Source organism: Lampris incognitus, chromosome 21, assembly GCF_029633865.1.
Source record: "Lampris incognitus isolate fLamInc1 chromosome 21, fLamInc1.hap2, whole genome shotgun sequence".
NCBI classification, from domain to species: Eukaryota; Metazoa; Chordata; class Actinopteri; order Lampriformes; family Lampridae; genus Lampris; species Lampris incognitus.
In genome coordinates this window covers 26,523,525-26,536,780 of record NC_079231.1, presented here as the reverse complement: position 1 = coordinate 26,536,780, position 13,256 = coordinate 26,523,525, and the positions used below count along the sequence as shown (strand labels likewise).

General features: G+C 45.6%; 1 protein-coding gene across 1 annotated transcript in view; it reads left to right on the top strand.

Annotated features, from left to right (window-relative positions):
- Positions 1 to 8,995, top strand: part of nid2a (nidogen 2a (osteonidogen)) — a 231,038-nt gene extending 222,043 nt beyond the window's left edge. The window contains exon 30 of the mRNA XM_056301042.1: positions 8,002 to 8,995. Within this exon, the coding sequence (XP_056157017.1) occupies positions 8,002 to 8,012 (11 nt within the window). The 3' untranslated portion in view covers positions 8,013 to 8,995. The remainder of the gene's footprint in view (positions 1 to 8,001) is intronic.
- The last annotated feature ends 4,261 nt before the right edge of the window (positions 8,996 to 13,256 follow it).

Here is a 13,256-nt window from a genome sequence, read left to right as displayed (position 1 = left end):
CTGTCACCTTCACCCACAACACAACACAACACAACACAACACAACACAACACTGTGTTAACATCCACACTGAGTACTACTAACTATAGCTGTATTAGGGGCTGCAGTGTTGATGTTTGGGGTTCTGCATATTTGGGGTGCAGTACTGCTTCATATGTCGCACTCATCCTGTGTAGGGTAGTGGGAGCTGCGTTCTCCTGTTTCCATGTACACATGTACATGGACTTTACTGTGATACTTTCACTACTATCATAGGATGAGCATCAACATGCTGCTCAATAATCCAGGTTAGAACATCACAGAAGGTTGATTTATTTCATCTGGACACAACGTTTATTAACAGATATGCTTCATCATCATCTTAGTGAGCTCTTCTGTCTCACCTGACTGACTTATAAACACACAGTGTGGTGCTTGTAACACTGTACTGCTTATGAGGGTGAAGAGGTCACTTAGATGATGATGAAAGCTATGTGTTAACATTGTATCCAGATGACCTGACTCATCTTTCTGTGACTCTTTGGTAAATGAAAGCATATACACTTGAAAGAGATGCTGATGACATCACAGCTGGAGTGAGCTGAGCTGTGTTACTTTGATGTAAACTGAGCTGTTGTCATACTGTGTTTCCAACAAAACGGTGGACATACTGCTGTTATTACACTTGTTACAATTATACATTGTGTCTCGTGTGTCAAATGCTACATGCAAGAACACAGCACTTCTTTGCAGTCTGATGTTACCCATGTGTTCTTCACACAGCAACATGTGTGTTAGCACAGCCACGTGTGTTCTTCACACAGCAACGTGTGTGTTCACACATCAATGTGTGTGTTCTTCACACAGTAACATATGTTCTTCACACAGCAACATATGTGTTCACACATCAATGTGTGTGTTCTTCACACAGTAACATATGTTCTTCACACAGCAACATATGTGTTCACACATCAATGTGTGTGTTCTTCACGGTAACATGTGTGTTCTTCACACAGCAACATGTGTTCACACAGTAACGTGTGTTCTTGATACATTGTGTGTGCTCTTCACACAGTAATGTGTGTTCTTCACACAGCAACGTGTGTGTTCACACGGTAACGTGTGTTCTTGACACATCGTGTGTGTTCTTCACACAGTAACCTGTGTTCTTTACACAGTAACATGTGTGTTCTTCACACAGTAATGTGTGTGTTCACACAGTAATGTGTGTTCTTTACACAGTAACATGTGTGTTCTTCACACAGCAACACGTGTGTTCATCCTCACGTATGTCCTTGTGTACCATGGTGTTGTGAAGATCTTTGTGGTCTTGGTGGTGGTTCTGTGACATCATGGCAGATGACTGTTAAAGGCACATTTCGGTGCATATCCATCTGCTATGTTTCCACATAGATGACACAGTGCAGTCTGGTTTGTCTCCATGATGAGCTCAGTTCTGAGCAGTCGAGGGTTACACAGCACATCTTTACTGAGCTGATCTTTGCTGAGCTGATCTTTACTGAGCAGATCTTTGCTGAGCAGATCTTTACTGAGCTGGTCTTTGTTGAGCAGATCTTTACTGAGCTTCTCTTTACTGAGCAGATCTTTGCTGAGCAGATCTTTGCTGAACAGATCTTTACTGAGCTGGCCTTTGTTGAGCAGATCTTTACTGAGTGGATCTTTACTGAGCTTATCTTTACCAAGGTGATCTTTGTTGAGTGGATCTTTACTGAGCAGATCTTTGCTGAGCTGATCTTTACTGAGCTGATCTTTACTGAGGAGATCTTTACTGAGCAGATCTTTACTGAGCTGGTCTTTGTTGAGCGGATCTTTGCTGAGCAGATCTTTACTGAGCTGGTCTTTGTTGAGCGGATCTTTGCTGAGCAGATCTTTACTGAGCTGGTCTTTGTTGAGCAGATCTTTGCTGAGCAGATCTTTACTGAGCTGATCTTTGTTGAGCAGATCTTTACTGAGCTGGTCTTTGCTGAGCAGATCTTTACTGAGCTGATCTTTGTTGAACAGCTCTTTACTGAGTGGAGCATTGCTGAGAAGATCTTTACTGAGCTGGTTTTGTTGAGCAAATCTTTGCTGAGCGGATCTTTACTGAGCTGGTCTTTGTTGAGCAGATCTTTACTGAACTGGTCTTTGTTGAGCAGATCTTTGCTGAGCTGGTCTTTGTTGAGCAGATCTTTGCTGAGCAGATCTTTGCTGAGCAGATCTTTACTGAGCTGGTCTTTGTTGAGCAGATCTTTACTGAGCTGGTTTTGTTGAGCAGATCTTTGCTGAGCGGATCTTTACTGAGCTGGTCTTTGTTGAGCAGATCTTTACTGAGCTGGTTTTGTTGAGCAGATCTTTGCTGAGCAGATCTTTACTGAGCTGGTCTTTTTTGAGCAGATCTTTACTAAGCAGATCTTTGCTGAGCTGGTCTTTGTTGAGCAGATCTTTGCTGAGCTGATCTTTACCGAGCTGATATTTCTTGAGCGATCTTTACTGAGCAGATCTTTACTGAGCTGGTTTTGTTGAGCAGATCTTTACTGAGCTGATCTTTGCTGAATGGATCTTTACTGAGCTGATCTTTGCTGAATGGATCTTTGCTGAGCAGATCTTTACTGAACTGGTCTTTGTTGAGCAGATCTTTGCTGAGCAAATTTTTGCTGAGCAGATCTTTACCGAGCTGATATTTCTTGAGCGATCTTTACTGAGCTTCTCTTTACTGAGCAGATCTTTACTGAGCTGGTTTTGTTGAGCAGATCTTTGCTGAGCTGATCTTTACTGAGCTGAGCTTTACTGAGCTGATCTTTGCTGAATGGATCTTTACTGAGCTGATCTTTGCTGAGCTGACCTTTACCGAACTGTGTAAACACCATGTTTCATCATACCAGGCCATGTTTCATCACTGTGCTGCTACACACCATCCATCACACAGCTGGCCAGTATATTAACTCTGCACATACACCTGTGTGTGTGTGTGTGTGTGTGTGTGTGTGTGTGTGTGTGTGTGTGTGTGAGAGAGAGAGAGAGAGAGAGCACAACACACCAAAGGATAGTGATTACACAGCTGTTTGGTGTGTGTGTGTGTGAGTGAGTGTGAGCAGATGGCCCTCAGTCCTTCTAAAGTGTTGTGTTAAGTGCCTTTAAAGTACAAAGTAGATCACTAAACACAGGATAATCCCTAAGGATGACCTAGGAAGTTGTCATTATCAATCCCCCCCACACACACACACACACACACACACACACACACACCTGTAATTCAGTGAATGTGGTTAAAACTCTGCTGAGAACGTCAGTGGAAGGCTTCAGTGTGAGGCTGTTTTGTTTGTGAATGTGTGTTAATGTGGGTCACCATTGTGTACACGTGTAGGTCACGATGTATGTGGGTATGTGTGTGTTGATGTGGGTCACCAGATACGTGTTTGTGTGTGTGTGTGTGTGTGATTTAGACAACTGCATTTCCTTACAACTGCCGGTGTGTGATTGGGTGCAGTAAGTGTGGTACAGTGTCTCCCGGAGGTCAGTAAGGTTCGCAGGGTAAATACCAGTCAGTGTGGTACAGTGTCTCCCGGAGGTCAGTAAGGTTCGCAGGGTAAATACCAGTCAGTGTGGTACAGCGTCTCCCGGAGGTCAGTAAGGGTCGCAGGGTAAATACCAGTCAGTGTGGTACAGCGTCTCCCGGAGGTCAGTAAGGTTCGCAGGGTAAATACCAGTCAGTGTGGTACAGTGTCTCCCGGAGGTCAGTAAGGTTCGCAGGGTAAATACCAGTCAGTGTGGTACAGCGTCTCCCGGAGGTCAGTAAGGGTCGCAGGGTAAATACCAGTCAGTGTGGTACAGCGTCTCCCGGAGGTCAGTAAGGTTCGCAGGGGAAATACCAGTCAGTGTGGTACAGCGTCTCCCGGAGGTCAGTAAGGTTCGCAGGGTAAATACCAGTCAGTGTGGTACAGTGTCTCCCGGAGGTCAGTAAGGGTCGCAGGGTAAATACCAGTCAGTGTGGTACAGCGTCTCCCGGAGGTCAGTAAGGGTCGCAGGGTAAATACCAGTCAGTGTGGTACAGCGTCTCCCGGAGGTCAGTAAGGGTCGCAGGGTAAATACCAGTCAGTGTGGTACAGTGTCTCCCGGAGGTCAGTAAGGGTCGCAGGGTAAATACCAGTCAGTGTGGTACAGTGTCTCCCGGAGGTCAGTAAGGTTCGCAGGGTAAATACCAGTCAGTGTGGTACAGTGTCTCCCGGAGGTCAGTAAGGGTCGCAGGGTAAATACCAGTCAGTGTGGTACAGTGTCTCCCGGAGGTCAGTAAGGTTCGCAGGGGAAATACCAGTCAGTGTGGTACAGTGTCTCCTGGAGGTCAGTAAGGGTCGCAGGGTAGATACCAGTCAGTGTGGTACAGTGTCTCCCGGAGGTCAGTAAGGGTCGCAGGGTAAATACCAGTCAGTGTGGTACAGCGTCTCCCGGAGGTCAGTAAGGGTCGCAGGGTAAATACCAGTCAGTGTGGTACAGTGTCTCCTGGAGGTCAGTAAGGGTCGCAGGGTAAATACCAGTCAGTGTGGTACAGCGTCTCCCGGAGGTCAGTAAGGGTCGCAGGGGAAATATCAGTCAGTGTGGTACAGTGTCTCCCGGAGGTCAGTAAGGGTCGCAGGGGAAATACCAGTCAGTGTGGTACAGCGTCTCCCGGAGGTCAGTAAGGTTCGCAGGGGAAATACCAGTCAGTGTGGTACAGTGTCTCCTGGAGGTCAGTAAGGGTCGCAGGGTAAATACCAGTCAGTGTGGTACAGTGTCTCCTGGAGGTCAGTAAGGGTCGCAGGGTAAATACCAGTCAGTGTGGTACAGCGTCTCCCGGAGGTCAGTAAGGGTCGCAGGGTAAATACCAGTCAGTGTGGTACAGTGTCTCCCGGAGGTCAGTAAGGGTCGCAGGGTAAATACCAGTCAGTGTGGTACAGTGTCTCCCGGAGGTCAGTAAGGGTCGCAGGGTAAATACCAGTCAGTGTGGTACAGCGTCTCCCGGAGGTCAGTAAGGGTCGCAGGGTAAATACCAGTCAGTGTGGTACAGTGTCTCCTGGAGGTCAGTAAGGGTCGCAGGGTAGATACCAGTGAGTGTGGTACAGTGTCTCCCGGAGGTCAGTAAGGTTCGCAGGGGAAATACCAGTCAGTGTGGTACAGCGTCTCCCGGAGGTCAGTAAGGGTCGCAGGGTAGATACCAGTCAGTGTGGTACAGTGTCTCCCGGAGGTCAGTAAGGGTCGCAGGGTAAATACCAGTCAGTGTGGTACAGTGTCTCCCGGAGGTCAGTAAGGGTCGCAGGGGAGATACCAGTCAGTGTGGTACAGTGTCTCCCGGAGGTCAGTAAGGGTCGCAGGGTAAATACCAGTCAGTGTGGTACAGTGTCTCCTGGAGGTCAGTAAGGGTCGCAGGGGAGATACCAGTCAGTGTGGTACAGCGTCTCCTGGAGGTCAGTAAGGGTCGCAGGGGAAATACCAGTCAGTGTGGTACAGTTTCTCCTGGAGGTCAGTAAGGGTCGCAGGGTAGATACCAGTGAGTGTGGTACAGTGTCTCCCGGAGGTCAGTAAGGGTCGCAGGGGAAATACCAGTCAGTGTGGTACAGTGTCTCCCGGAGGTCAGTAAGGGTCGCAGGGTAGATACCAGTGAGTGTGGTACAGTGTCTCCCGGAGGTCAGTAAGGGTCGCAGGGTAAATACCAGTCAGTGTGGTACAGTGTCTCCTGGAGGTCAGTAAGGGTCGCAGGGGAAATACCAGTCAGTGTGGTACAGCGTCTCCCGGAGGTCAGTAAGGGTCGCAGGGTAAATACCAGTCAGTGTGGTACAGTGTCTCCCGGAGGTCAGTAAGGGTCGCAGGGGAGATACCAGTCAGTGTGGTACAGTGTCTCCCGGAGGTCAGTAAGGGTCGCAGGGTAAATACCAGTCAGTGTGGTACAGCGTCTCCCGGAGGTCAGTAAGGGTCGCAGGGTAAATACCAGTCAGTGTGGTACAGTGTCCCCCGGAGGTCAGTAAGGGTCGCAGGGTAAATACCAGTCAGTGTGGTACAGTGTCCCCCGGAGGTCAGTAAGGGTCGCAGGGGAGATACCAGTAAGTGTGGTACAGCGTCTCCCGGAGGTCAGTAAGGGTCGCAGGGTAAATACCAGTCAGTGTGGTACAGCGTCTCCCGGAGGTCAGTAAAGGTCGCAGGGTAAAGACCAGTGAGTGTGGTACAGCGTCTCCCGGAGGTCAGTAAAGGTCGCAGGGGAAATACCAGTCAGTGTGGTACAGCGTCTCCCGGAGGTCAGTAAGGGTCGCAGGGTAAATACCAGTCAGTGTGGTACAGTGTCCCCCGGAGGTCAGTAAGGGTCGCAGGGGAGATACCAGTAAGTGTGGTACAGCGTCTCCCGGAGGTCAGTAAGGGTCGCAGGGTAAATACCAGTCAGTGTGGTACAGCGTCTCCCGGAGGTCAGTAAAGGTCGCAGGGTAAAGACCAGTGAGTGTGGTACAGCGTCTCCCGGAGGTCAGTAAAGGTCGCAGGGGAAATACCAGTCAGTGTGGTACAGCGTCTCCCGGAGGTCAGTAAGGGTCGCAGGGTAAATACCAGTCAGTGTGGTACAGCGTCTCCCGGAGGTCAGTAAAGGTCGCAGGGTAAAGACCAGTGAGTGTGGTACAGCGTCTCCCGGAGGTCAGTAAAGGTCGCAGGGTAAATACCAGTCAGTGTGGTACAGTGTCTCCTGGAGGTCAGTAAGGGTCGCAGGGTAAATACCAGTCAGTGTGGTACAGCGTCTCCTGGAGGTCAGTAAGGGTCGCAGGGGAGATACCAGTCAGTGTGGTACAGTGTCTCCTGGAGGTCAGTAAGGGTCGCAGGGTAAATACCAGTCAGTGTGGTACAGTGTCCCCTGGAGGTCAGTAAGGGTCGCAGGGGAGATACCAGTCAGTGTGGTACAGCGTCTCCCGGAGGTCAGTAAGGGTCGCAGGGTAAATACCAGTCAGTGTGGTACAGCGTCTCCCGGAGGTCAGTAAAGGTCGCAGGGTAAAGACCAGTGAGTGTGGTACAGCGTCTCCCGGAGGTCAGTAAAGGTCGCAGGGGAAATACCAGTCAGTGTGGTACAGTGTCTCCTGGAGGTCAGTAAGGGTCGCAGGGGAGATACCAGTCAGTGTGGTACAGCGTCCCCCGGAGGTCAGTAAGGGTCGCAGGGGAGATACCAGTCAGTGGCTTCAAAGGTGTCCTGCATGTTGTAATCCTCATCCATGATGACATGATAGTGCTCTGCACCACAGCTGGGAAGGCTTTTAAAGACTCTTAATAGCAGTCATCATCACCACCCACCCTCTTCCTCATCCCCAACACACATATGCAGACACACACCATGCAGACACACACACATGCAGACACACACCACGCCACCTCACGGCAAGCGGGGTATGCTAAACTGCTGCTTTGTTCAGGTCTGGATCTTCTGGGCTGGTCTCCACTGCAGACCTTCAAACCTTCATCCTGCAGTAGACACACAGTCCTGTTGGTCCTGTTTAATCCGTTTGTTTGTTTTAAGCTTTTCATATTTTAAACCTTTTCTTGCACCGGCTGGTGAAAGAAAATGGCTTTCTTGTGTGTGTGTGTGTGTGTGTGTGTGTGTGTGTGTGTGTGTGTGTGTGTGTGTGTGTGTGTGTGTTTTACAGGTTCAGACAGCACTGAGAGGTCCAGATACATGAAACCAAGTGTTCAAAGTCATTTCAAGCCTCAAGCCTCCTGTCTCAGTTCAGCTCCCCCTGGGTTAGGTCTGGATTGTGTGCTGGGGAGGGATGGCGACTTGGTCATGATTTCAAGCCTCCTGTCTCAGTTCAGTTGTCCCTGGGTTAGGTCTGGATTGTGTACTGGGACAGGATGGAGACTTGGTCATCATTTCAAGCCTCCTGTCTCAGTTCAGCTCCCCCTGGGTTAGGTCTGGATTTTGTGCTGGGGCAAGATGAAGACTTTGTCATCGTTTCCTCTGGTTGCCTGTTGTCATGTCTTGTGTTGCAGTCAGCTTTAAACTGTGCATGTTTATTTTGTGTTGCAGGGAGCCACTAACTTTGGGGCAGAAGCAGCAGGGTCCTATGGTGCTATTATTCTGCGGTCGACAAGGGGGCAGAACTACCACTCTAAATACCCCCCATGTAACCTAAGAAACTAAATGGCTTCCTGTTGCCAACGCCACCATTGGAGCAAATTTACAAACTCCAAATGTTACCCCTTCACCAATCACCCCAACCCCCATCCCCCCAACCCCCGTCACCCCAACCCCTGTCACTCCAACCCAGGATATGAACTCAATCCTCATATCTCCCCTGTAAACCTGAGATTTCCAAATACATGTTTTGTAAATGTGTTTTATACCTCATTTTAAGTTTTGTTTCTACTGTATTTTGTAGGAGTTTTTTTTATCAACTAAAGCTAAAGAATAACGGAATTAAATCAGCATTAAAATGTTTAAACTGTGTTTGAGTTTTGTTTTTGTGTTCAGTAAAGACGAAGAACAAATTGCCTAAAGAGTTTTTAAATGTCAATGTTTGAACCAGAGTACTGTTCTGTAACAAGTATTTCATCAGGCTACTTCAGCCGGTGGTTTTCAGAGTAAGAGCACAGAAGACCAGCCAGAGTGCATCACGCGTCACTGGCTGCAGTCTAAAGCTCGGCAGCAGCTTCAGGAAAGTTCTTTTCTGAGGATATCATTTGCAGATGACTCATTACTTTTATAAACTGTAATCAGTGACAATTTGTTGGATTACATCGACTCACTGATGTAATCTGTAATGTATATTCAGTTACTTTTGGATTACTTTACCTCCTGTATGATGAGAATGAGGTTAAATGGAAACTGATGACTGTTTTCATTACCGTTATCCGTTTTTTGTAATGGTGTATTTTGTTCTGCCGTGTTTCTCTGCAAAACCCGTCTGTATTTCACAGCTGATGGAAGGACTTTCAGTTCTCTTTGCCAGACATTAGTTACTACTTCATGAATCCTTTTGTATCTTTTTCTAAGATGTGATATTTATAACAATAAAATGTGATTCAGGACTGGTGTTGTCTTTGCTTTATACTTGGAAGTGAGTCAAGCCAGCGATGCTGGTTTAAAGCTGTGCAGTGTGTTGTCAGGTTAAAGCTGTGCAGTGTGTTGTCAGGTTAAACCACAACACTGACAACCACTACACTGACAACGACAACACTGACAACCACAACACTGACAACCACTACACTTACAACCACAACACTGACAACCACTACACTGACAGCCACTACACTGACAACTACACTTACAACCACAACACTAACAACCACAACACTGACAACCACTACATTGACAACCACAACACTGACAACAACAACACTTACAACCACTACACTGACGACAACCACAACACTGACAACCACTGTACTGACAACCACAACACTGACAACCACTATACTGACAACCACAACACTTGACAACCACAACACTGACAACCACTACACTTACAACTACTACCCTGACAACCACTACACTGACAACCACTACACCGACAGCCACAACACTGACAACCACTACACTTACAACCACAACACTGACAACAACAACACTGACAACCACTACACTTACAACAACCACAACACTGACAACCACAACACCGACAACCACTACACTGACAACCACTACACTGACGACAACCACTACACTGACAACCACTACACTGACAACAACAACACTTACAACCACATCACTGACAACCACTACTCTTACAATCACAACACTGACAACCACTACACTGACAACAACAACACTGACAACTACTACACTTACAACACTGACAACCACAACGCTAACAACCACTACACTGACAACCACTACACTGACAACCACAACACTAACAACCACTACACTGACAACCACTACACTGAAGCCACAACACTGACAACCACTACACTTAACAACCACTACACTGACAACAACAACAACACTGAAAACCACTACTTACAACCACAACACTGACAACCACTACACTGACAGCCACAACGCTGACAACAACAACACTGACAACCACTACACTTACAACCACAACACTGACAACCACTATACTGAAAACCACTACACTGACAACAACAACACTGACAATCACTACACTGTCAACCACAACACTGACAACCACTACACTGACAACCACAACACTGACAACCACTACACTGACAACCACTACATTGACAATCACTGCTGCTGGTTTTGGAGTATTAATAGGGGCTTGCCTCAGTGTGTCCATGGAAACACAAAGTGAAGAGTTAAAGATGTTTCTGGTTTAGGTGAGGCTCTGGGCCAAACCAGTTCCACTTCTGGTGCCGTGTGTGTATCTTGGTAGATTGTCAACTCTGTAAACAGAAGATATAAACTGTGCAACTTGCGCTGACTCTCTTAGTTCAATCACACTTCAATCACTCTCGTTCAATCACATTTCTGTCACCTGTCCCAGTGCTTTTACCAAAACTATTACAGAGCCATTCCACTGCTGCAGTTAAATATTTTGCGTCATCTATGAGTCATATTGCTGCTCCGCAGGCTACTGAGGACATGCAGCGCTGCAATGGAGTATGCAAGAATAGACATGATTTTAGTAAATGTAGTCACTACAGAGACACAATGAAATGTACCACATGTCTGCATTTCCACAAACATGCATTTATCATACTCTAATAAGACAAACATATATTTACATTGTACATTAGCTGTATATACATGGTAGTCCAAAATGTATATTTTATCATACATATGATGCAACATACCATGACAATACTATATGATGCAGCATACCATGACAATACTGTATGATGCAACATACCATGACAATACTATATGATACAGCATACCATGACAATACTGTATGGTGCAGCATACCATGACAATACTATATGATGCAGCATACCATGGCAATACCGTATGACATAGCATACCACGAAAATACTATATGATGCAGCACACCTTGACAAAACAATATGATGCAGCATACCATGACATTACTATATGACGCAGCATACCATGACAATACTATATGATGCAGCATACCATGACAATGCTATATGACGCAGCATACCATGACAATACTGTATGATGCAGCATACCATGACAATACTATATGATGCAGTATACAAAGACAATACTGTATGGTGCAGCATACCATGACAATGCTGTATGATGCAGCACACCATAACAAAACAATATGATGCAGCATACCATGACAAGACTAAATGATGCAGCATACCATGACAAACAATATGATGCAGCATACCACGACAATACTATATGATTCAGCATACCAAGGCAATACTGTATGATGCAGCACACCATGACAAGACTATATGATGCAGCACACCATGACAATACTATATAATGCAGCATACCATGACAATACTGTATGATGCAGCATACCATGACAAAACAATATGATGCAGGATACCATGAGAAAACAATATGATGCAGCATACCATGACAATACTATATGATGCAGCATACCATGACAATACTGTATGATGCAGCATACCATGACAATACCGTATGATGCAGTATACCATGACAATACTATATGATGCAGTATACCATGAAAATACTATATGATGCAGCATACCGTGACAATATTATATGATGCAGTATACCATGACAATACTGTATGGTGCAGCATACCGTGACAAGACTATATGATGCAGCATACCATGACAATACTGTATGATGCAGCATACCATGACAATACTATATGATGCAGCATACCATGACAATACTATATGATGCAGCACACCATGACAATACTGTATGATGCAGCATACCATGACAATAATATATGATGCAGTATACCATGAAAATACTATATGATGCAGCATACCATGACAATACTATATGATGCAGTATACCATGACAATACTGTATGGTGCAGCATACCGTGACAAGACTATATGATGCAGCGTACCATGACAAAACAATATGATGCAGCACACCAAGACAATACTATATGATGCAGCATACCATGACAATACTGTATGGTGCAGCATACCGTGACAAGACTATATGATGCAGCATACCATGACAATACTGTATGATGCAGCATACCATGACAATACTATATGATGCAGCATACCATGACAATACTATATGATGCAGCATACCATGACAATAATATATGATGCAGTATACCATGAAAATACTATATGATGCAGCATACCATGACAATACTATATGATGCAGTATACCATGACAATACTGTATGGTGCAGTATACCGTGACAAGACTATATGATGCAGCGTACCATGACAAAACAATATTATGCAGCATACCAAGACAATACTATATGATGCAGCATACCATGACAATACTGTATGGTGCAGCATACCGTGACAATACTATATGATGCAGCATACCATGACAAAACAATATGATGCAGCACACCAAGATAATACTATATGATACAGCATACCATGACAATACTGTATGATGCAGCACACCATGACAATACTATATGATGCAGTATACCATGACAATACTGTATGGTGCAGCATACCATGACAAACAATATGATGCAGCACACCACGACAATACTATATGATGCAGCATACCAAGGCAATACTGTATGATGCAGCATAACATGACAAGCCTATATGATGCAGCATACCATGACAATACTATATGATGCAGCACACCATGACAATACTATATGATGCAGTATACCATGAAAATACTATATGGTGCAGCATACCATGACAATACTATATGATGCAGTATACCATGACAATACTGTATGGTGCAGCATACCGTGACAAGACTATATGATGCAGCATACCATGACAAGACTATATGATGCTGCATACCATGACAATACTATATGATGCAGCATACCATGACAATACTATATGATGCAGCACACCATGACAATACTATATGATGCAGCATACCGTGGCAATACTATATGATGCAGTATACCATGAAAATACTATATGGTGCAGCATACCATGAAAATACTATATGATGCAGTATACCATGACAATACTGTATGGTGCTGCATACCATGACAATACTGTATGATGCAGCATACCATGACAAGACTAAATGGTGTAGCATACCATGACAAAACGACATGATGCAGCGTGCCATGACAATACTATATGATACAGCATTCCATGACAATACTGTATGGTGCAGCATACCATGACAATACTATATGTTGCAGCATACCATGGCAATACCGTATAACACAGCATACCACGACAATACTATATGATGCAGCACACCATGACAAAACAATATGATGCAGCATACCATGA